The 24,617-nt window shown below is 45.1% G+C and overlaps 1 protein-coding gene across 7 annotated transcripts in view; it reads right to left on the bottom strand.

Annotated features, from left to right (window-relative positions):
* ALPK2 (alpha kinase 2) overlaps positions 1–24,617 on the bottom strand; it is a 141,173-nt gene that overhangs the window by 37,977 nt on the left and 78,579 nt on the right. For all 7 annotated transcript variants that reach the window (XM_064379083.1, XM_064379086.1, XM_064379087.1 and 4 more), the window contains 2 exons: positions 8,634–12,030; positions 2,927–3,074 (listed from right to left, as the gene is read on the bottom strand). In XM_064379083.1, coding sequence (XP_064235153.1) covers positions 2,927–3,074; positions 8,634–12,030 — 3,545 coding nt within the window. The remainder of the gene's footprint in view (positions 1–2,926; positions 3,075–8,633; positions 12,031–24,617) is intronic.

Genomic DNA, 24,617 nt, shown 5'->3' with positions numbered 1-24,617 from the left:
AACTCAGTGTGCGCTGAGAAGTCCTCGGGTTGTTTCTCCCAGGGCCATCTAAGGATATCCTGCCATCCCAGCAGCCAGCTCCTCATCCACTGGTTCCCAGCAGGAACGACATGACCTGTGCTCCACAACCCTGCCCAGCTATCAGCAGAGCCACTCCACATGGACAGCTGCCCTTTCAAAAGCCCAGGGAACTCAGAAGGACCTCTCTCTCCAGAGTGGAGAGTGGGTTCCTGGTTACCAAGAGGGTATTGATGGCCGAATAGCACCGGAGGGTGCCACCTTCAGGTCTCTATGGAACCAAGACACGCCACTGCTACACAGAGACTCAGACCAAGCTACCGCTTCCTTCTTCCTGGTTTCCTCGAAGTATATTAGTCTTGCCCTAGCCACAAGAAAGTCTTCTGACACCTAATGTCCACGCTTTTGGCCTGTTAAGGAAAGTACCCAAACTTGCGGACAAAGACAGGAGGAGGATCATAGTCACGGTTCAACAGGATCACTTGAGGATGATGTCGTGAAAGGAGAATGCTTTGCTATTTCCCATTTACATAGAACCCACTCAGACACTTTAAGTTACACGTTAACTTGTAGATTTCTGTGCAGTAGAAAAGATAACTCCCAAAGTTTATTACCTGTCAAGCATTAACCAGTGTTATATCTATTTCAAAATTATTTCTGCATTCCTCTGCCTGATCAACTATCTAAATCTTCATTCCTCAAATGCTCCTTTGAACAATCTTGCCATATTACTGGTTTCCTCATGACTTAGTAAGTTCAAGACCTTTGCTTCAGGTTCATACTATATTTGAGCAATTTCAATTCTTGAAAATGATACAAGACAGTGACATAGTTCATGGAGGCACATGTGAAGGGAGGCACTGGGCTGGAAGTAGGCATGAGAGAAATTAGCAAACATTTGAAAACCCACTTGAAATAATGTAAATGTTCTCTCAATAAACAAATGAGTGACGGCTCCTAAATATTCCCAAGTGTTCGCATGGAGAAAGCAAACGGGTTCAACTAAGCCAGACACTGTCACCAAGGAGAAACAAAGCCCTTAGACATGCATCATCAGTAAATAGAACGCTAATGACATACACTCCCCAGGAGAAAGTTAGGTTTTGGTAAATACACATCAAATGAAAAAGGAACCTGCAAGCTTCAAGTGCCAATTCTGAGCTCAGAGCAAGGCTGATGAATGGAAAAACAGTGAAAATGCGGGTTCATTGTTCTTGGCTGACAGATTCAGAAAATAATTTAAAATGAATAATTAGTACCTTTTTTTTTTTTTTTTTTGGAGACAGAGTTTCACTCTTGTTACCCAGGCTGGAGTGCAATGGCGCGATCTCGGCTCACCGCAACCTCCGCCTCCTGGGTTCAGGCAATTCTCCTGCCTCAGCCTCCTGAGTAGCTGGGATTACAGGCACGCGCCACCACGCCCAGCTAATTTTTTGTATTTTTAGTAGAGACGGGGTTTCACCATGTTGACCAGGATGGTCTCGATCTCTTGACCTCGTGATCCACCCGCCTCGGCCTCCCAAAGTGCTGGGATTACAGGCTTGAGCCACCGCGCCCGGCAATTAGTACCTTTTTAAGCAAAGCTCTAGGGAACTTCCTTGACTTAAAAATCAAACCATTTCTTTTCCATTATAATTCTTAAGCCATACCTAAGACAGGCAGGGTGATGGTGACATTTTAGGCAAAGTGGTTTTTCTATCAATCAGAATCCAGTTAGATGCTCTGGAGTGATGTTAGTAGAAAGGAAATCATAGCTCAAGTATTCCATCATTGCATTTGAGAAATAGTTTCCAGACAGAAGTTCCAAGCAGAAATATTTGATTTAATTAACAGAAAACTCAGATTTTCTCTTTGTCAGTCTACCGGTGACAAAATTAAGGGGATTGGAACCCCTCCCATATCTTGGGGAGCTAAACTGGGACCCCCTTTGGCACAGGGCTATTTGACTTTCAAACCAGATGATTTGTGTCTAGATTGTGTCAGATGAAGCTTGAATTCATCAGTTCACTTGAACAAGCATTTATTGCCAAGAAAAGCTGCTTAAGGAAGCCATTAATCATGTTCATTCCACACAGGATATTCTTGGCAATGATTCTCACTCTCATCTCTTTCCTCCTCATTCTTCTCTCCTTTATTATATTGAGGACATGGCCAGGCAGGTGGATCACTTGAGGCCAGGAGTTTGAGACCAGCCTGGGCAACATGGCAAAACCCTGTCTCTACTAAAAATACAAAAGAAAATTAGCCGAGCATGGTGGTGCTGTCCTGGCTACGCAAGAGGCTGAGGTAGGAGGATCACCTGAGCCCAGGAGGTGGAGGCTGCAGTGAGCCGTGATTGCACCACTACACTCCAGCCTGGGAGATGGGAGTAAGACCTTGTCTCAGAAATAAAAAATCATAGGGACCCAGAAATAAACAGGTGTTCCCATCTTAGTGATGGCCGCTGGTCTGCCTCAATAGCTGTTACCTCACAGATGGCTGCTGTTGTTTATTCATCTTCTTAGCTTTGTTTGACCTTTATCAGATTACAGGGAATTTATGAAACAGAAAACATACCCAAGTTAAATTCACAGACATACAGAACAGTGCTCTTTAATCTTAGGACCACAGAACCTCGGACTAGAATATAATTTGACATGTTCCCCTGATTTAAAAAATGCATTGAAAGGTTGTATGACTTCCTAAGACCCCAGAACTCAATGGTGGCAGGACTGGGCCAAGAATTCCCCATCATTTTCTCTGTCCAGACACTTGTCTTCCAACATTTAATCTTTTTGAATACTGTGGGTATGGAATCTCTGCTTCAATTTTCCTTTTCACGGCCTACAATTTATTCTTTTATATGACAACCATATTGTGAAATAAACAAGCAACAACTGTGAAAAGTGACGAGGGGAAAGCATCGCACCTTCTCTGCACTTGGGCTATGGACTTTGAATCTTTTGTCCAGCAGATAGTAGAATCTTCATGAATTTCTGCAAATTGGCAGCTTAATTTTACATTTCCAGAGCGTTCAGGGAACATCTCAGCTTGGATCTTTTTCAGTAACACTGGAGCTAGAAACAAGAGATTTGAAGGTCAGTGTAGCAAAAGACTTTCCCATTTCATATAGTTTAATTCTCATAACAATCCTGAGAGACAGGAATATTAATTATTATCCCCAATTATGGAAGTGAGAATTGAGTCTCTGAGGGGAGAGGTGGCTTGCCTAAATAGTCAAAAAATTAACAAATCAATCTAATGAAAACGCTTGCTTCCATTACTTAAAATTCCTTAGGTGCAGCCTGTAATGCTTAAAGTGGAACAGAACTTGAGAGATTTTTTTCTGAAGGGGATGAAATGTGAGAGGATTGTAGATATCTATTCTATAGGAACTTGGACAAATAAAGATGTTTTTAAATGATTACCAGATCATCCAGGTCAAAATCAGAGCTAGGGATTAGGGAGTAGAATAAAATCTAGATTCTCCAAAAAACTGGTTAAGCCCCCAAAATGTAAAAAACACCTCAACAATAGGTTATTGGCTGAATAATATTCATCCATCTTATCTTTCCCCCTTGATCACACTTGTCTTTGCTGAAGATAACCTAGTAGATGAGAGTGATGTCTGAGATCAGCCTCATTAGCAAAAGAGGACAGAAGCAATAAGGAAACGATTCCCACTGGTTGGGCTGAGACCTTTGAATATCACCTCAGTATCAGGATCAGCGATGAACAATTAGCACGATAATGTGTAATTAGCCAGGGCAGCCACTGGGCGGCAGCATAGACATTAGAACAAGAGAACAAGACAGGGATGAGGGCCTCAACAATTGGGTAGGCAGTGAGATTACTGCAGATGTGGTGTGAGTCTATCACAAATTAAGTGGTATAACTCCACAGCTTTGGTAACACAAAGGAGCACATCATTACAAAACATATGTAATCCTTAGCCAAACCAAGAGTCACCAATACTGAGGCTTTGTTGGCTCCACTGCCTCGAATTATACTACAGTGAAAATATCCACGAATTCAAGGTGCTCCCATCTCTCCTTGGCACCAGCAGATGCCTGGATGACAGAATGTATATTTGAAAGCTCATTCTCTGCCCAGGAAGTGATCATGGGCCTATTGGGTAGCAAATCTTTCAACCAGAGAGTAACTAAGGCTACTAACAGTATCCTGGGAGCCAAGTATATAATCGAGAGAGAGAAATTAGAACAAGTGCATATTGATGGCAAACCCACATCCGTGCATTTGGGCCTGCTGACCCCTGCCCAAGCTGAGCCTGTGTTCAGGTTCACAGTCTCAAATTCTTGGTCCAGGTCTCGACCAAGCCCACCTCCTCATCGTTTCCGAGAGGGTCCTTCCTTCCAACACCATGCAGTGGTAGTCTTCATGGGTGATTTGGGGACACCTAAATATTCCTAAGCCTGTGAGAACCTGTTGCACTGAACACAAGGAAAATTGGGGGATGGCGGGAAGGGCATGAAATGGGCAGCAGAACTGAATGATGGATGGTCTGTGGGAGATGTGAGGCTTGTTTTGCCAAGGGGCCTTGGGCTTTGGATAGGACCCCTGTCTGTGGGAGACAGAGATGGAAATGCAGCTGAACGAGCTCAGAGGAGGCCTGTAGGGCAGCTCAGTTTGTCTTCTGTGTGCAGGTTGGCCTAGTGTTAAGAGAAAATGGTAGGAAAATCCCCAGTAAATATAAAGTTTCTGTTGTACTAAGCTTTGGACATCAAAAGAGGTTACTGAGACCTGGCATGGTGGTTCATACCTGTAATCCCAGCACTTTGGGAGGCCAAGGCAGGAGGATCACTTAAGGACAGGAGTTTGAGACCAGCCTGGGCAACAAAGCAAGACCCCATCTCTAGAAAAAAAATTAGCCAGGTGTGGTAGCACGTGCCTGTGGACCTAGCTACTTAGGAGGCTGAGGTGGGAGGATCAGTTGAGACCGGAGGCTGCGGTGAGCCATGATCTCCCTACTGCAATCCAGCCTGGGCAACAGAGCGAGACCCTGCCTCTAAAGTAATAATAATAATTTATTTTAAAAGATTACTTAGGGTTTTTTAAATTTCTTTTAGAATGATCCAAGTCACCGCTCCCCTCATCCTAACTCCCACTCCACCAGTTACCTGTGCTCCGTTGGGAATAGCAGGGTGGGTACCAGACTGTTGGGTAGGACACAATCAAGGTGTCACCCAAGGGGTCTGAACTGTACCAGCCGGAAAGCAGTGACAAGGACTCAGAGTCTTACAAAAGCTATCACCACAAGAAGGAAGGAGAACTTTCTAATCTGGTGTCTTTCTGGTAGCAACTTTTGTTGTTTTTAAACAATAAAATTGCTGTGGCTTACACTGAGAAAACAACATTTAAAACCTTTTGTGCTTGATGGTGGAGTAGATTCTTAAAGGAATTGGTTCATAGCTAGAAACCCATAATGAACAATTAGAAGATGATGTTTTAAAAAAAAAAAGGCCGGGCAAGGTGGGTCACGCCTGTAATCCCAGCACTTTAGGAGGCTGAGGCAAGTGGATCACGAGGTCAGGAGATCGAGACCATCCTGGCCAACATGGTGAAACCCCATCTCTACTAAAACTATAAAAGCTGGGCATGGTGGTGCGCTCCTGTAGTCCCAGCTACTTGGGAGGCTGAGGCAGGAGAATTACTTGAACCCGGGAGGCGGAGGTTGCAGTGAGCTGAGATCGTGCCACTGCACTCCAGCCTGGTGACAGAGTGAGACTCCATCTCAAAAAAAAAAAAAAGAAAGAAAAAAGAAGCAGGGTGTTGTCAAGGGCTGGCCCCCTGAATGCTGCCGTCCCAAAAGGTAAATGCTGGAAGAGAATCATTTTTCCCATCTCTTGTCATCATCTGTATTGATTCATATGGATTAGGGCCCATGGTGGATTCGTATTAGATAAATATTCAGTGCATTCATGATCAAAGTCACCGTGGAAAATAACATGTCCTTAATAAATGCACGAATATGTTGGTCAAGCCATTATTTCCCCTCAGTTGATGGCCCTTTCAATGCAATAACCTAGTGCTGGTTTGTAGTTAGGACAGGGAGCTGTGATCCTAAAGTAAGTAGGTGCCAGTGTTCCAGAAACCTATTCTAACTTTCTCTGCAAAGAAAATCCCCACACAAGAAGGGAGAGGATGGCTGCCAGTGGCAACTTCTCTGAAGCTGGGAAAGGACTGCAGGATCAGGACCTACCCCGGCATGTGCAAAGCCTGCCTAGGACTCACACTTAGCTGCTGACTCAAGGGTAACTGGTGAGCCTCCCCTGCCTGCTCTGTCACCAGATGGCTCCCGCCTTCCGGCGGAGGCCCTGAGTTCTTCAGAGCAGAGGCGCTGTGGACGCCAGCACCACTCTTTCTTCTAATACTAGATTGGTATAAACTCAGACACAGTGATCTGGCATCTGAACCAAGCTCCTTATTTATTTCATGAGCATACTGGGCATAAGCATCGTGTCATTTTTTATTTAAAAACACTAATTAAAAAAAAATCAGTGACAACCATGAGAGCTTGTACAAGGCCACGCACTATTCAACTGCTTTGCATTTTTATACCTGAGAGGAGTCTTATCATTAGCACCCCGATTTTACAGGTGGGGAAAGCGAGGCACCCAGAGGCTAAAGCATTTGTCCAGGGCTACCCAGGTACTGCCAGGGTCAGACCTGAATCCAAGAAACATGACTCCGAATCTATGCCCTAAACCATCATAGTGCAGCTTGCCCCACAGGCCCAAACACCCACAAATATCTCTAACTCTGAATCTTTGCTCTTAATGGCTCTGTGTTGTGGGCGGCCTGGGTAACAATCCTTCAGTGGTCTGGCCTGGAAAAGTCTGTGGTTGTCACTACACTGTGGTCTCCCGTCGGGCTCTCTCAGAACGAGACTGGCTGCCCTCACGTGTACCGGCTTTGCTTAGACCAGTCCCTCCCAGAAGGCTGCATGCTCGGCCTTTGCAGCCTTCAGTGCAACAGGGAGGTGCTGCAGCTGAAATCTAAGTCTTTGACAGAGATTGATTTCAACACCACGTATCTGGACAGGCCTCTTACCCACAGGTAACTTGATGAGTCATGGGCAAGAATTCCAGAAAGGTTGTTTTGCTCGTCTACCTTTACCTGCAAAGGAACCTCTACCCCAAACAAGGGGGTTGAGGCCGGTCCCGAGAGGCAATCTATTCAGCCTCTGGGCTGAAACCACTTTTGAGATCTTTTAAAACATTGCTTCATCCTCTCTATTTAAGTTTATTTTTTTTGAGACAGGGTCTCGCTCTGTCACCCAGGCTGGAGTGCGGTGGTGTGATCACAGCTCACTGCAGCCGCGACTTCCTGGACTAAGGTGATTCTTGCTCCTCCGCCCCAGAGTAGCTGGGACTACAGACGCGTGCCACCACACCCAGCGAATTGTTTGTATTTTTTTGTAGAGATGGGGTTTTGCTATGTTGCTCAGGCTGGTCTCACATTCCTGGGCTTAAGCAATCCTTTTGCCTTGGCCTCCCAAATTGCTGGGATTACAGGTGTGAGCCACCATGCCCAGCCATTCTCTTTAAATACGTTTTAAAATGTAAATACTAATAACCTGGCTAGATACCTCCAAACTCTTCAGAAGGCAGTTTTGTCTTTAAACCTTTCTGTAACAGGGGTTAGCAGGGTCCCATTTGATGGGACGGGAATAACAAACACCTGCCTCAGCGTCTAAGAACTCAGGTTAAGTGAGGAAAAGATCCTTCCCTTCTAATCAAAGCCATCCATAGCGTTTCGCTCCAGAGCACACAGGCCACTGCAGCTTGCTGCAATATTTTCTCTTCTGACTTCTGCCAGGGTGTGTGGAGAGGGAAAGAAGAGCTCTGAAATAAAAGAGGCTAAAATTTGGTCTATAAATGGAATTTGGGACTGAAGTGATTCCCTAGACAAAGCAGAATTAACAAGTAGAATTAACTGCAATTTCAGGCCTTTTTTTTTTTTTTTTTTTTTTACAGCATCGTAGGCAGAGGCTGATCAAGGACTTTTGAGGCTCAAGTGGTCTAAAACCTTGAACAGAGACTGCAGAGGACTTTGGATTTCGATTAATGGGAAAGGTGAGTTGGAGAGAAATGTTATACTCGAATTTGGAAGAAAAACCAAGGTTCAAGGAAGTCATTTTTAATGAAAATCAGCGATGACAGAGGAGAATCCCAATTCATACCAAAATATTCATTTCCACAAATCCTGTTTAGTGCACCATCATGATACTAATTAGCTACACTGATTAATGCTTCTGTTTATATTTTTAAATAGATTTTGTAAAAGAGGATAATTAGACAGAAAAGCACTTTCATCACATTTCCTCCAATGCAGCTCTCATCAGTGGTTCTCAATTGTGGATCTCCCACTAGGTCACCTGGGAACTTGTGAGAAATGCAGATTTCACACACTGGGGGAGGGGAGCAACCTGGGTTTAACAAGCCCTCCAGGTGATCCTGATGCCACATGCTGAAGCCACTTGATTGCAACCATAGCATCAATGCCCACCTGGAGGACACTGGCCTTAATTGCAAAGGACCCTAGAGGACATAGGAACTGGATGTCTGGTCTACAAGCCCAAACTTTAACAATGAGGGACAGCAATAGAGCCTCACCTCTTCCTTCTCTTTTGCAAGATGGCTTTTTCAGGTCTTGGTTCTCTTCTGTGCATGATAATGATGTTTCGAGTTTGGGCATCTTTTTGAGAAAGCCTGCATTCTTTCTGGCATTTTCCTTTTCTTCCAGTTTCAGCCTCAGGGCTGCCACCCTGGATAGAATTTTTTTCTTTACTCCCTCAGCTAAACGTCCACTGCCTGGGGTTTCTGGCTTCTTCTTGACCTCCTCTGACCTTGTCACTGCTGTGAGGGTTCCTGGCAATTTGCCAGCTTGGGCTTCCAGGGACTTCTCCCCGGCCTTTCTCACACAGCCCAGGGTGCCCTTTTGACACGGGTCCTGCAGTAACGTAGGAGCTTTCTCTGACTCACGTTCTCTTGAAATGAATGCCAAGGTCTTTGCTGAGGAGCTAGATGAGCTTGGGGGTTTGGTTTCCCCAATTTGAAGCACCTCTACTTTAGGTTCTTCCATTTTGTGGCTTATAGAAACGTCTGTGACGTTTTCTTCAGGAGACGAAGTGCAAGGCAACCTGGTAAGATCAGGAGCAGAGGGCAAAGGTTTCCCACACTCATTCTCAATAGTTCCCCTTTTCTTTGAGACAGAAAACACATATTGATGGTTTCTGGGCTCAACTAAGCCCTTTTCAAGGACGTCATGAATTTGGCCTGTGGAGTTGTGAGCGTCAACCCCAAGAGTAGCATGAGTCATTTTTGCAAGACAGCTAGAAAGACGTGAAGTGGGGGAAATCAATTCTGCTTTGTCCTTTTTGCTTTGCTCAGCCTCCCGTAAGCTCCCATCACTGCCTTCTTGTGTTTGGCCTATGCTACATCCACCAGGAATTCTTTCCCCACCTCTGCTGGGTCGCAGAACTTCCCAGATGGTAGTCTGGGCTTCCACTTTTGCCTCATCAGCTTGACTTTGTTCAGCCTCCCACTTCATACTGCCTTCCTGGCTTCTGCTGATTCTTTTTTCACTCAGAATGGTTCCCTGGGGACATGGAACTTGCAACATGTCAGGTTGGATTTCCGCTCCGTGGTGCACGTTTCCGGCATTGGATTGACTCCCCTCTCTGGCGCCCCCTGGTTTGGATTCAGAGGGCTCTGGTTTTCCAGCCCTGGTGTCCTCTATCACACCTATCTCATCAATGGGATCTACAGAGGACTCTAGGATTTTAGGGCAGGTCAGAAACTTTTTAAAGAAGGCAGCATGATCCATCTTGAGTCGCTTTTCCTCCTGGTCTTGACTCACATTGTTAACGTTTTCTCTCCCTTCAGTTTCAGAAGCCGCCGACAGTGAATCTGTGACACATAACTCTTTTCCATCTACAGGGTCCACGGATGACTCTAGGAGTCTGGGTTGGCTGAAACCCCAGGAAGAAAGATTTCTCCAGTGTGCACTGATGGCGGGCTCTTTGCCTTTATGGCTTTCTCTGCTATCAGCAAGGGCTGAGTCAGCACCCTGAGGACTGTGAGCCCGTGCTGCTGTTTCAGAGGGGGCCAGTTCAGGCACAACAGCATCTGTCTTTAGACTATCAGGTACAGCCCAGACCCTGTCAGGAACTGCGGGACCACCATCTGATGCCTTGCTCTCAGAATTTGTCAGTTGTCTTGGTGGCCAGATTTCAGAAGTGGAAGCCTCTAGAGTTATAATCTTCAGCTTGTTGCCTGCCTTCCAATTTCCGGGTCTGTGTTCCTTAAGCTTTTCCAAAAGGATATTAGAGAGAGATGGAACGTTGCTCGGAGCCTGACTATCTTCTTCCACAGCAGCTTCGGCCACCATGGAGACCCTCGTCCCCCCACCTGAGCACTGCCCTGCTCCTTCCCTAGAGCTTGCTGGTGAGTGGGCCAAGGGCACCAAGTTTATTTCCTCTTGTGCAGCAGACGTCATGGGCAAACTTCCTTGGAGATCATGTGCAGGAAGAGAACCCTGGGGGAACAGGCTCTGCTGCTGGAGCCCCTGCTTCATTTCACTTCCTCTTTCTTGGAAATTCTCTTCATGGCTCCTAAAGTCTGCTCTGTCCACTGTCTGACTCTTATCTCCAGACAGGTTATCAAGCTGATGAGGGGAATTACTGCAGAAACTCTCTCCCCCTGGGAGCTGAAGGACATGGTGTGTGACTCCTGTCACGCTAGGTTCCGTGCGAAGTAGCTCTTTTGTAGATTTGGTGGTGGCACCACTCAAAATATAACCCAAGTGCACTTGGGAAGGAAACTGGGAAACATTTTCATGAGAGGCACAAGGGAATCTCTCCTTGGTGCCACCTGCATGCTTGTCCTCAGGAGTTGACACAGCAAGGTATTTAGCTGGGTGGACTTTGGTGGCAATGGTAACAGTTGATGTATCCTCAGTCTCTCTGGTCACCTGAAGGCACTCATTATTGGCAGTTAATGTTCTTGGCTTCTCCGAAGGAAAACTCACGATTGAACTACGACTGGCTGGTGTGTCTGTGGTGTCTGCAGCACTAGGACTAGGGCTCCTGTCACCTCCTTCTGTAAATTGCACTAAAGGGTTGTTCTCAGAAGAAAGCAGCTGTGTTTCCTCAAGCCCTCCTGAGTTGCTGGGGCTTGGCCGCTCCTGGCCAGCCTGTACTGTGGAGGCCAGTGGGAGGGTGGAATTCTCCATCTTGGCTAGACTTTCTCCTATGGCACCTTCACTAGCTGCGTGCGAAATGTTCAGGGTGAAAGTACTGATAAAAAGAGAGGACGTGGCTGAGTTACTGTCCTTGCTGCTTTCACACATAGACACTGAAGTCTCAGAAACTTGTGTCTGAAAAAGGACTTCCAGTGTCTTGTCATCAGCAGAACATAAATCAGACATTTTGCTTTGACCTTCTTCCAGTTCCAAGTCTACAGAGCAAATTTCTTGAGGCAAATATTTATCAACGGGTGCCCCAACAAGAGAATCCGTGGTTTCATGACATGTTCCTTGGTCACCGGCCTCAAAACACTCCATTGCACACACTGATCCTCTGTCCGTTGGCCCATCACACACATTTTCCAGGGTGAGGGCAGTGTCTGTGGATTCAGGGGAAGCCACAGAGACAGCCACAGGCTCCCTGAAGTAAATGTGGGCATCCTGCGGGAGATGCCTTGAGAACACACCTGGAGACGTATTCTCATCATTGGCTTCTGAGATGCTTAGCTCATGTTTTAGGTCTTCCCTGAAATTGTCAGGTGTGTTGCCATCTCTGTCTTGTTTTTCTTCCTGCTGTGGGCCAAAGGTACAGTGTTTGACCTCCAAGTGTTGAGCTAATGATGCATTTTCCTTGTGGACCCCTCCTGAGTTTGAGAAGGAAATTGTTGTGGTCCCAATGAACGGGGACTCCTCCCCAGCAGGCTCTGAGCAAGCTGGCATCTGGCTGCAAGAGATTCTCCCTCTGACTGTTTCCTGAGTTTGTACCTAGGAAGATGAAAAGTGATATTAATAGAATTGTTCCTGGGAGAGCCCACAATTGAGCATAACTGCAACCCCAAGAGCGTTAATCCTCAATGACTGTAATAATGGACAAGAATGATTGAAATCTAAACATTAATCCCCCAACTCCCTCTAGCTATTAGAGATGTCCTGGAAAACTGCAAATTTAAGCAACTCTATGTTCCAGGGGGCCATTTGTCAAATTCAGCATTATAAGCAAAAAGCCTCCTGACAATCATCATTTATTTAATGATGTTTTCTCTCTCTCTCAGGACATAGATGGAAATAAATGGAATGTTAACTATTTTGATTAAGTAAGTCACAACAAGAGCTGTGTGCATCTTTCCAGAAAGATGACTCTCACATGATCATAATAAATGAAACAAACAGTACTTGCAACGTAGCAATAAGCAATTTTTGTCCCCAAAATATGACAGCTTGCTGGTTAATAATTGCTGTGGTTTGTATATTTGCCCCCTCCAAACCTCGTGTTGAAGTTTGAACCCAAGAGTTGAAGGTGGGACCTAATGGAAGGTGTTTGGGTTATGGGAGTGGACCTCTCATGAACAGATTTATGCCATCTCTCAGGGATAGGGGGATGAGTGAGTTCTCAGTCTATTAGTACCTGATTGTTAAAAGCCTGGCACCGTGCCCACCCTGACCCTGCTTCCTCTCTGTCCATGCAACCTCTGCATATGCCAGCTCCCCATTGCCTCTTATAATGAGTTGGAAGCAGACTGAGGCCCTCACCAGATACAGATGCCCAATGTTGAACTTTCCAGCCACCAGAATCATGAGCCAAATAGGCCTCATTTCTTGATAAACTACCCAATCTCAGGTATTCCGTTATAGCAACATGAAGTGCACTAAGATAATAATGTTACCAAAAACCAAAGAGAAGCCTGCCTTTGAACCCACCTCTAATGAATAAATGGACTTACGATTGGCCACCAGCACTGCCAATCATTTCTTTCCTAGAGAAGCTTACAAACATCCCAGAATGCATCCTAGATTTTAAAACAGATGCCAAGTGGCAGGCAGACCACCTCTACAAGAAATAGAAGATTCAGGACTGCTTAGGTTTTTGAGAAAGGGAGAGAGGGAGAGGGAGGGAGGAAGAGAGGAAGGCAGACAGAAAGAAATCTCACATTCTGAGGATTGAGCCTTTTATGGTATTATCTGAATGTTCTGTGATATTAGATATTGTTCAAGGAAGCAGCAAACTCTGACTAAATCCTTGTCTCAAAACTTTTAGCTCATTGATTCTTTCAAAAAGAAGAAAACTTATGTCCAGCCAAGGAGTAGAAAATTACTTCTAAGTACTGTCAAGCAATTCAGTCTGCTCCAGGACTCTTGCCTTGGACAGCCTCATTCAGATGTGCAGGGAAGAGATGACTGGCCTTGGCGGGATGGGGCTTGGGGGTGGGGGTGAAGTCTGTTTTCCAGCATATGACAAAACAGAGCTGAAATATTCATGTGCATAGTATAGCTCCAATGTCATGAGACCAATTCATATAACTCATACATGAGAATCGGTCTCACTACCTTGTGGTCAATCCCTGTACCTACTGCCCATGGGAAATAGGAGAGCAGAATAACCACACCTCTTTCCACACTTTCCCCAGGCTGCTTACAGCCTACCAGTCATTCAGCTCTCATTTACTCTTTGTAAGCTACTTCAAGGTTTATTGAACTCATATTTGATAGGCATAAAAATGCTAACTAGGCTGGGCATGGTGGCTCATGCCTGTAATCCCAGCACTTTGGGAGGTTGAGGCAGGTGGATCATGAGGTCAGGAGTTCAAGACCAGCCTGGCCAACATGGCAAAACCCTGTCTCTACTGAAAAAACAAACAAACAAAATTAGCTGGGCGTGGTGGTGGGTGCCTGTAATCCCAGCTACTCAGGAGGCTGAGGCAGGAGAATCACTTGAACCCAGGAGGTGGAGGGTGCAGGGAGCTGAGATTGTGCCATTGCACTCCAGCCTCAGTGACAAGACCAAGACTCCATCTCAAAAAAAAAAAAAAAAAGCTAACTAAACAAGAAAAAAAATTAGTATAAACTCCATGAGGGCTAGGACCACTTAACCTTTCAACAAATATTAGTGAATGCCTCCAAGGTACTAGGGAGTGTTTTAGATAATGGCGATACAAGACAGGCAAATGCTTATCTACAGGGAGCTCCCATTCTATGTTCTAGTCAAGGCCTGTTACAGCGATTAGCATGTAGTAGGTGCTTACTAAGTGTCTGCTGAGAGAATGAATGAACCATGTACCAATTGAGACAGCTATGGCCAGCTTCACCCATTACACTTTGAAAGGGTTTGAACTTTTGTCTGCTCCTGACTTTGTGACAAAACCCGTTTTAAGGGAGATTTTGAACCATAAGCACTACTGGTATCCTGGTGTTCCTGGAAAGAAAAATATATTTATTCTCTTTCTAGATCCCTTTTTCTTCTGTATTTAAAAGGAAAGGGAAAACAAGAAATATAATTTCTGGGAAATAAGAGACAAGGTATTTTTTTAAAAAGAGTTTGATGTGCATATGGTTTCTTCTCTATACCTCAGTATCTTTAACACATGTAGAGAGCATTTTTCTCGTTTGGTATTTTGGTTCAGCTTTTTGAGAATATGCTCTAACACAAATAGACTGAGTCACTAAGCACAGAAAACATAGGGAACTTCCTGGTCATTATTTGAAATGTGTAGAGAGACTTCCCAGTCAAAAACACCACCACCTCCCTTTCTATCCTGCCTGAATTTCCACTACCTGTGTCAGTCCCTTATTTTAAGGTCCTGGTATTATCACAGTATCATCAGTGCCAACAGACATTTATGAATAGCTATCATGTGTGGAATTCTCTGTCAGGCACTGGGTGATTTTTTTCCAAAGGGCTTTAGTTAAAAAGCTCCTATGATACTTACCAGGATGGTACCTTTATTCTTTCGTTATTGATTTCTATTACATCAGCAAAGTAATAAGCTGATACCTAGAAGAGACTGACACCTGAAGAGGATTAAACACAGGACAAGTAAGTTTCGTTTTGGATGAGTTTGGTCACTGGAATAATCATCATAGCATCATGCTTTGATTGACAAAATAGTCATATTTCCATCAAGATTTATTTGCACCTTTCCTCTTGTATTAGTTCGAGCACTGCTATAAATACCTGAAACTGAGTAATTTATAAGGAAAAGAGGTTTAATTGGCTCAAGGTTCCACAGGCTGTACAGGAAAAGGCCTCAGGGGACTTTTACTCCTGGCAGACGGCAAAGCAGGAGCAGGCATCTTACATGATGAGAGCAGAGGCAAGAGAGAGCAGGGGGGAGGTGCTGCACACTTTAAACAACCAGATCGCACAAGAACTCACTCACTGTCACAAGAACAGTACCAGGAGATGGTGCTAAACCACTCATGAAGGGACCACCCGCGTCATCCAATCACCTCCCACCAGGCCCCACCTCCAACAATGGGATTATATCTCAGTGTGAGATTTGGTGGAGACACAGATGCAAACCGTATCACCCCTCTTGCTTTTAAATTTAAATTCTATTTCAAAATACCCTAGTGAAGCTTCACACGTAAAAAAAAATTGGTTGAATCCTTGACCATGTAAATTCATATATTTGACACACATTTAGTGAGCATCTACTTTATACCAGGCACTGTTCTAGGCAGCTGGGAAACCTCAGTGAACATAAAGATTGCTGGTCTGTGGACGTTATGTTGAAGCAACAAACCATATAACTGGCCCACTGCTGATGTGAAATTCCATAATTTGATTTTAACCAATGGAATTTTTTTTTTTGAAGCGAAGACCTTATCAGCCCAGTCCATGTTTGTACTTGCTTACAGCATCAGTTTCAAGAGCAGGCTCCTCAGTTCTCATCCAGAGGCCAGCTCACAGAGAAAGGGAAACCACAGGCTCACACCTTTCCAATGAGTCAGACCTTTCTTTTAGGAGGAGATCTCTTAGTGAAGTCATTACAGAAGAACTCTAGCAAATGATTCTCCTGCTGTGCACCTACCCTCAGCATAGAGTGAGTGATGAAACTTAGGAGGTTTTGTTATGTAGGGAAATTGTACTCATTCAAGTGTAAAAAGGAGTGTTTGTGTGTGGGGTGGGGTGTGGCCGTGGAGGACTAGCAACCAGGGTTTGTAGCCCTGCTTAATTGGATATACCATGCATGACCACAGGTGACCTCTTCAGCTTCTCTGACCCTCTCTTTCCTCCTCTAAGACTAACCACATGCATGTCAGCGCCATCTTGTCAAGCGCCATCTTGTCAAGGCATACTGCCTGGTGCCTAGAAGGCACTCACTCGCCAACATTAATTTCCCTTCTTCTCTGTGAAAAAACAGCAGTAGCTTAGGAAAAGAGGAAGTTGGGGAGTTATGATGGGCAGAGCCTTTATGAGGGCTTTCTCATTTGAACTGTAAAATAAATCGGAGGTAAAGATGTTATCATCTTTTCTTTACTGATGAGATGAATAGCCTGGGTCCAATCATAGAAACCACACAGTAGGTCATATAAGAGAAGTTCAATATAGGGAATTGTTGACTGTGATGGAAGAGTGCTCTAAGGTATAACAAAACTGTCTATCGTACTCTAGGCAAGAGAAAGTACCAAGGAAGGACAAAGTTGGAGGGGGTTTAGACCTACTCAGAGAAGGTGCGGTTAGGTCACCAGATAGCACAGAAGTTCACTGGTTCATCCAGACCAGAGCTGGCCTGGAATTGCCGAGAAAAGCGATAGACCTCCCTTCGAAGTGCAGGCAGGGAGTAGGTGGTCAGCATGCAGTGGTGTGGGTGGGCAGGAGTCTAGGCATGGGTGATCACAGGGGATGAGGCCTTCAGAGCTTGTGGGCTCCATGTGGTGTGGGTCAGGAGTTTGCAAAGTGCTAGTTGGAATGTCCACTCAAAATTCATACCACAATTTAATCCCCAATGTAGCAATACTGATAGGTGGGGCCTTTAAGAGGTGATTGAATCATGGGAGCTCTGTCCTCATGGAGGGATCAATCCACTTATGGATTAATCAATTAATGGGCTAAAGGATTAATGGGTTATCAAGGGATGGGACCTGGTGGCTTCATAAGAAGAAGAAGAGAGACCTGAGGTGGCATTGAGCATGCTTAGTCCCCTTGCCATGTGATGCCCCACTCTGCCTTGGACTCTGCAGAGAGTCCCCAACAGCAAGAAGGCCCCTACAAGATGCAGCCCCTCTACCTGGGACTTCTCAGCCTCCAGAACTGTAAGAAATACATTCCTTTTCTTTATAAATTTCCCAATTTCAGGTATTTTGTTATAAGCAAAGAAAAACGACTAAGACACAGAGGGGACAAGTGCTCTGGGCACCAGGCCTCTGGCAGCTCTGTGTAGGCCACACAGGAGCTTGTGGCGGCAGTCTGTGTGTTGATACAGGCAGGAGGCTTTAAAAGCTGGGGGCCATGTGGGACCCTGGTTTCCAAAGAGAGAGGGCTGCAGAAAGGGTATCACTACGCCAAAGCCACAAGGTTGCAGATGACCACGTTCTAGCCCCATGGCTGGGGCAGGACGGCCACAGTCTCTCCAACCCCACCAATGCTGAAATGACAGGAATTCTGTTCTTCCTGCAGTGTCCTTCCAGTGCCTTCTGCTGAGAAAGTGTAACACTGTGCTTACTTTAAAGAAGAATAATGGAGTTCCGTTAGTACAGGGCTCACATTAAAGGGTGAATTCAGAGCTGAGAAGCATGAATTAAAAACCGACACATGAGGTCAATGACGTTTGGGGAAGAGAAGTCTCCCCAGGGTCCCACAGTCAAAGGCAGAGCCAGGATTTAAAGCCAAGTCTGTGAGGCTACAGGGGCCTTTCCAACCCATTTTTTCTAACTGGATAAGTTGGAACAAACTCCACTTCACCAAGGGCTGGGAACTCCCCCTAATTTAAATCCAGAACTTCTGAGCCCCCAAAACCTTTGGATATGAGACTGCAAAGGTCCTTCTTACGTGCAACATGGCCATCTGTCAATTTCTCTGCTTCCCTACAAAGTCTAAGGGCAGGGACTCTGTTATTCATTTCTGGATCTCCAGAATCTAGCAAATAGAAGGGACTCAAATAATTTTGCTCAATGACTAAGCAGATGAGTGAATACAGGAGGGGAAAGGGTAAACGAAATTTAGTAACACTTCCAAGCCTCTTTTTGAAAGCAGCATTAGGTTTGGAAACTTAACGCTTGAATAGCATTTTTCAATAGAAATCCCATTCAACGTGCCTCTGATTCCACAAACATGTTATTTTCACTTGTCCGCCTTTCCAAAAATTCTGCCTTCTAAGAATGTCCGCCATGGATCTCACGGGAAGGCGTGTTTCCTCTTTGTGCACCCCAGGATGTTCAAGGTTATGTTTTTTATCATTAATGAATGTCTTTCATGCTAGCCAAGTACATGACACTAATTTGAGTCACTAACAATAGAAGGCTGTATGAGATAAGATCCCTCTCCTCAAATGGCTTATAATCCAGTTGAAGAGACAAGATGTACATGGATAAGATAAATAACAATTCTTGACACATTGTGCTAATAGCTAAGTGGATGGAGCTTAACTAAGAGCACTGCTCCAGGACAGAGTGTGGAAGGTCACCACTGTATCATCCTCTTCCATTCCAACGATAAGATTCCTGCAGTGCAAAAATCAGAGATTGTACTCTTATGTCATATGTATCAATTCTGAGATACTTCTTAAACATTTCTGTGCAGTCTAAAGGACTTCTCTGCTGATTGGACTGGGCAGATGTGGTAGACACTGCTGGCTAACCCAGCAGTATCTCCAATCCCTTTGTCTCTTGCTACCTCCAACTAAGGAGGCTGGAAAACCATACACTCTCCCAGCCTCTTGCATAGCTAGATGGGGCAAAGGGGTCAGTCTGCCCAATAAGATGTTCAAGGAATCCCACCAAGGGGCTTCTGATGAAGCTTTGCTTTCCTATGTAAGGTACAGATACGGTGAGTACCTTGCCTATCCCCTCCTCCTTCCTTCAATCAGGATGTAAGGCCTGGTGCTGCAGCTCTCATCTTCCAGTCCTGGGGCATGAGAATGAAAAGCCAGCACACTATGACTGGCAGAGCAGAAAGAGAGAAGGAAGTTGGAGATGTGCTGGCATCGCTGAGCTACTGCAGTGACACAGGGACTTTCACTAGCCCCAGACTTTTGTGAACAACAACAAAGAGCCTTATGTTTTAAGCCACCATTAGCTAGCTGACTATTCTGTTAACTGCAGCTTCTTGGCAGCCTGATGGGTAGGAGAGAAACATACATGGCTGAGGGAAGAGGGGAAGCCAGGTAAGGGTCACCCTGGAGCCCTCTGGAGGCTCTGGGCAGCTCCTGGTAGGGATTAGCTGGAAGGACAGTGTCCTGTAGAGCAAGGGGTGCAGTCCCTGGAAGGGAGCTCAAGGTGCTGGTCAAAATGCCAAGGGATCAAAGGGCCTGAGGCAAGGTGAACTTGAAGTAGAGTAGGGGAGGGAGAATGGGGAAATATGAGAAGATTGATTGTCAAAGGAGATAGGCCACAGTTCTAAAGCCAATCAGAACCCCCCAGGGGCCAGGAGAGCCCAGCCACTCAGTCCCTTGCTTCAGCTGGGGCACTCTTCCACATGCCAACATGGCCTATCATGTATAATTTTCTTTCTCCAACTTCTTTTTCTTTTTTTTAGTGTTCTTTTAGTGTTCTTGCCTTCTTATCTGGATGAGGTAGGTAGAAATAGCACTGTGTCCTTCAACAGCTGTCTACACATCATCAATTTTCCCCTGTGGTTCCAGGAAACTTTAAATGAGACTTTCCCCTCTCTCCAGCCATCCCGGGCTGCTCAGCCTCCCCCACACATAACCTTTCCTAAATATCTGCTGAGCTCTCACAACAGGCTGAGCGTCATTCGGTCGTTTGTCATTCGATAGATCAAATCCATACCACCTGGGGCTGCAAAACTGAAAATAGATAGCCCGGTCCCCAGCCAAAGAAAGCTTAAAGGCAAGCTAGAATATTTCAGGAACTTGAGTTTATTTTTAGGAGTTGCCTGATTGCCCAGAAAGAAGCTTCTCTTAAAGGTTTTGAATGTTAGAATAGCACGTAATAGGTTGGAGGACCCTACCTTTCTTGATATTCACCTAAAATCTCCAGTCCTGAAACAGATCCTAAACACCCCTGTATCTGACCAGCGCTTCTTTATTCCATTACCTCCTTAGGGACAAGAAATCCTCAGCCAACTGGTGTTACAATTCTGTCTTGATTTCTTGGGAGTCATAGAGTTTGTAAAATACGAATTTGATCTTTTGCTGGGAGAGGCCTGGGTTTCCATGGCTTACACCCTTCCTAGGAGCTCTGTGCGTTCAGTGGGAATCTTTGCCTGGTAACATGGTACAAGTGGAAGGGCACTAGAGCATGAGCCATGAGCATGTAAATTTATTGTACATCTCAGGTGATGTGAGCTAAGCAGTAATGCTACTATTAATAGTAATAGTTGCTAAGCGCTATGGCCTTTTTAACACATGGCAGGCACTGTTCTAACCGCTTTACTTACATTAATGCAGTTAATGTTGGTAAAATGGCATAGAAATTTATGACTTGAGGATTTAGGTTGTGTATTGCAAAGGAAGGGATATACCAACTATTCCAACACAGGAGAGGACCATGTAATGGTAAACTCTCATGTAAATGAAATGGGTAACAAAAACAGCTGTCTTCTTTTCCTGCATCCATCTGCGTTTTCCTGCGTAGATGAGAGATTTCTGGGAGATGAGAGAGAGAGTGAGCCATAATTTCCATAAACTGCAACTGTATGCAAACATAAGAAAAGATGGCGCTATGAAGGCCCGTGATTTCTCTTGAAATCCACTAGGCATTTCTGAAGGGTCTCTGCGGGGAGGGGCGGTTTGGTTTGGTTTTGTCTTTTTGTTTTTTTGTTTGCTGTGTCTTGAAAAGACCAGGACTTGGATGAGGAGGTGAAAGAAAAATGGAGTAGGGTGATGGAAAGATGATTGAGTCTCAGAAAATCGGGGTTTGGTCCTGGATCTGCTGCTCTACAGGAAGTGGCTTTAGAGAAGTCACCAGGTCTCTCGGAGTCTTCCTTCCACAGTAAAGTAAAAGGGTTAGAGAACACCTCTTGTTTCCCAACAGCTCTGGTGTTCTGTGACCTGCTGCCAAGTAAATGGGGCTTAAATTTTACCCTTCATCTGCAACCAGATTTTCCTTGGACTCCTAAGGCTTCTAGATCTAATCTTCTATGTTAACAATGAAAGTCCTTAGGGAAAACAATACAGCATGTCACCAGGTTACCATGGGTTGACTGATCCAAGAATGAGCCAGTGGGGCCCCAGAGAGGGGCAAGGAAGAGATGGTGGGCTGGAGAATGGCTCTCCATGAACATGTGCTCTGGATTCCAAGTTCCTCTGCCTCCCTGGTCTCTTTGCTTCTCCCTCCCCCAGGCATTCAGTGCCTTGTGTCTTTGGTAGACTGCACTGTGTGGCATATAGGCCCTATGGCTGATCCTGCAGAGTCCTAGAGGCTCGCAGACCTGGTCCAAGCCAATGAAAGTCATCAGAGACACAGAATGCGAGACCAGTGGCCTAAGCCTGGATCCAACCTTGTTAACCCTTCGTAAGGTACAGACTGCTTTGAAGAGCCAAGAAAAGTGTGGCTTTTTCCCAGAAAGTCTTGTTTTACCCACGCAATGTTGCACATAATTTCAGGGGGGTTTCAGACCCCTTTGGACCTATGGATCTCCAGTTAAGGGCGCATTGAGCCTCAGAATGAATCCCTGCTGTAGACCATCAGCCTGGGGTGAGTGGGATGGCATTGTTTATGTCCCTCAAACTGAAACTTTCCTTCAGATTTCAGACTAAATGATGAGGGGGAAAAATTAATTCTTAGTCAGGTTCTAGGAGAGTATTTTCAAATCAATATCTCTCTATAGTTTCTAGAATTTGTGAGTAAAATCAAAACCAAGGTAGTAGCAATTACCGCACTGCACTGACAATAATACGTTATATAAAGCAAGTTCTTGTAAACCTTAGAAGCAGGAAATACTTGTCATGATTACTACATAGTACTTTGCCTATTCAGCGTAGGCTTCAAAGTGTACAGCAGCGATGGTGTTCCGCTATTGGAAAATCTGAATATAAACATAAATACTGGGCCAGTCACCTGCCTCAGAGCCTCATTACCAAAAAATGATGAGAAAATGTAGGTTTGGGGCTTGATGATTCTTTAGATCCTATATCTCTCCTCTAGTAAGTCATCAGCAGGATAGTGATAGGAGATCAGGTTTTGTTTTGTTTCTTTCTTTTCTTTTTTTTTTTTTTTTTTTTGAGGCAGAGTCTCACTATGTTACCCAGGTTGGAGTACAGTGGCACAATCTCAGCTCACTGCAACATCTGCCACCCAGGTTCAAGTGATTCTCCTGCCTCAGCCTCCCAAGTAGCTGGGATTACAGGCGAGTGTCGCCATGCCCAGCTAATATTTGTATTTTTAGTAGGGACAGGATTTCGCCATGTTGGCCAGGCTAGTCTCGAACTCCTGAGCTCAAGTGATCCACCTGCCTCAGCCTCCCAAAGTGCTGGAGTTACAGGTGTGAGCCATCGCACCCAGCCAGGCTTGGTTTCTTGATTGGCAGAAAATAACCTCTCTAGCAGTACAATCACAGGCGCGCAACAGGCAACAACAATTACCTGCTAAGATTCAGAGACAACTTGGTTCTGAAAATGAAACCAAATTTCCTGGGATACTGAGATCCCTGAGAGGGACAATAGCATTAGTGTTGTTCACCTGGGTGCAATGAGCTTGGTAAATGCTCAGAAACGATGTTAAATGAGAGAACATCTATCCAATCTGATCTTCATCCAACACCCCTTTGCCAACATATGTAGGAAGATTTTGCCTCTTCAATCCGGTTTTCTTCTCTGTGTTGAATCTCACCATCTTTCTGTTGAGACACTGATCTCCTACCTGAAAACTGTCCCAGGCTCCTGTGTTTTGGTTAATGTGTAGCTTCTACTGAACTAAATCTCTTATTCATCACTAATAATTTGGTGCCTAGTTTGCTAGGGTCTTTTTTTAGATCTAAACCAAAGCATCATGTTCTCTTTCGAGTACAGAGAGAGAAGCATCTTTTGTTTTAACCACAAACAATTGAGGTTCCAAGTATGTACCACCTAGAAGACACCAGCATAACTGTACCAATTATAGCAAGGCACCATGCACTGAAAGTGGGAAGGTCCAGTTTACCCTGGGCACAGAGCTATAAAATTGCCACGTATAATAGAGTTGCATTTAAAACATCTACACTTTAAAGATGGGATAAATCAAAGGTAGGATGCGAAGCAGGGAGGACCATGGTGCAGATTACACCAGAAACTCAGGGGCCCCTTCGGAGGGATCCACTGAAACAAACTTTCCCCTTGCAGATGGAAGGAAAAATAACGTTTCGCAAAGAAATTTCTGGGAAGCTGAAGTTGGTGGGGAAATGCTTGGAGAACAAAGGAGAAAGGAAACATCTGGAATTCAATGTTGTGATTTGAGCTAGGAAGGCAAAAAATACACTGAGCTGATATTTGTGCATATGGTGGCTTGAAAATTCACACACCTTACTTCTTAGATGCCTGAGTAAATGTAATCCCTTTATTTTGTCTCTGGAACTGATCCTGTCTTCCTCATGGGCCCCCAGTCAAGGATGTGGGAGATGAATACAAAATTTTCTTTCTGATTGAGCCTGCTCTGGTCTAATCCCTTGGGTGGTCCTCTAGGGAATGTGCACCTTCTACTCCTCCTGACCCCACCCTCTGGAAGATGGGGTCTGAGCTGCCCCATATGGGTAGGTGGAGGGGTGGCTAGTTCCCATGTCCCAAAAGGGAAGCAAGCAAAGCTCTCCTGTCCTCGCAGTTTCTCTTAGCTTGCTCCACCACAATCTTGGCATTGTAGAATGTGAAGTCAGGACCCATGTGCCCCTCTTGCCCTGACTCTGTTTCTGTCACCTTCCTCCTCCCAGCAGCTCTGAGCAAAGGAAGGCTGTGTCCACTCACACCTGTTTGCTTTCAGATTGTGCAGAGAGAAGATTCTCTGATCTAAGAAGAAAGGAACACAGAAAACTCTCTCAACAAAGCCAGACTGTAAGGTTATTGTCCTGCTTAAACAAATACAAAACCTATTTCTTTTCATCTGTTTGCTCTCCATAGTACAACACTTATCTATGCCTCTATCACAATACAACCCATATTCTGGTCTCTGTGATGTACAACCCCCACCCCCTCTTCCATCACAAACAACCCCATCCCCATCTCCATCACCTACAACCCCATCCCCATCTCCATCCCCTACAACCCCATCCCCATCTCCATCATATATGACTCCACCCCCATCTATATCATATACAACCCCATCCCCATCTCCATCATATATGACTCCACCCCCATCTATATCATATACAACCCCATCCCCATCTCCATCATATATGACTCCACCCCCATCTATATCATATACAACCCCATCCCCATCTCCATCATATATGACTCCACCCCCATCTATATCATATACAACCCCAT

This window comes from Aotus nancymaae, unplaced genomic scaffold (genome assembly GCF_030222135.1).
Source record: "Aotus nancymaae isolate 86718 unplaced genomic scaffold, 86718_ANA_hifiasm-v0.15.2.pri h1tg000020l, whole genome shotgun sequence".
Classification (NCBI taxonomy): Eukaryota; Metazoa; Chordata; class Mammalia; order Primates; family Aotidae; genus Aotus; species Aotus nancymaae.
This window is presented reverse-complemented; position numbering and strand designations above follow the sequence as displayed.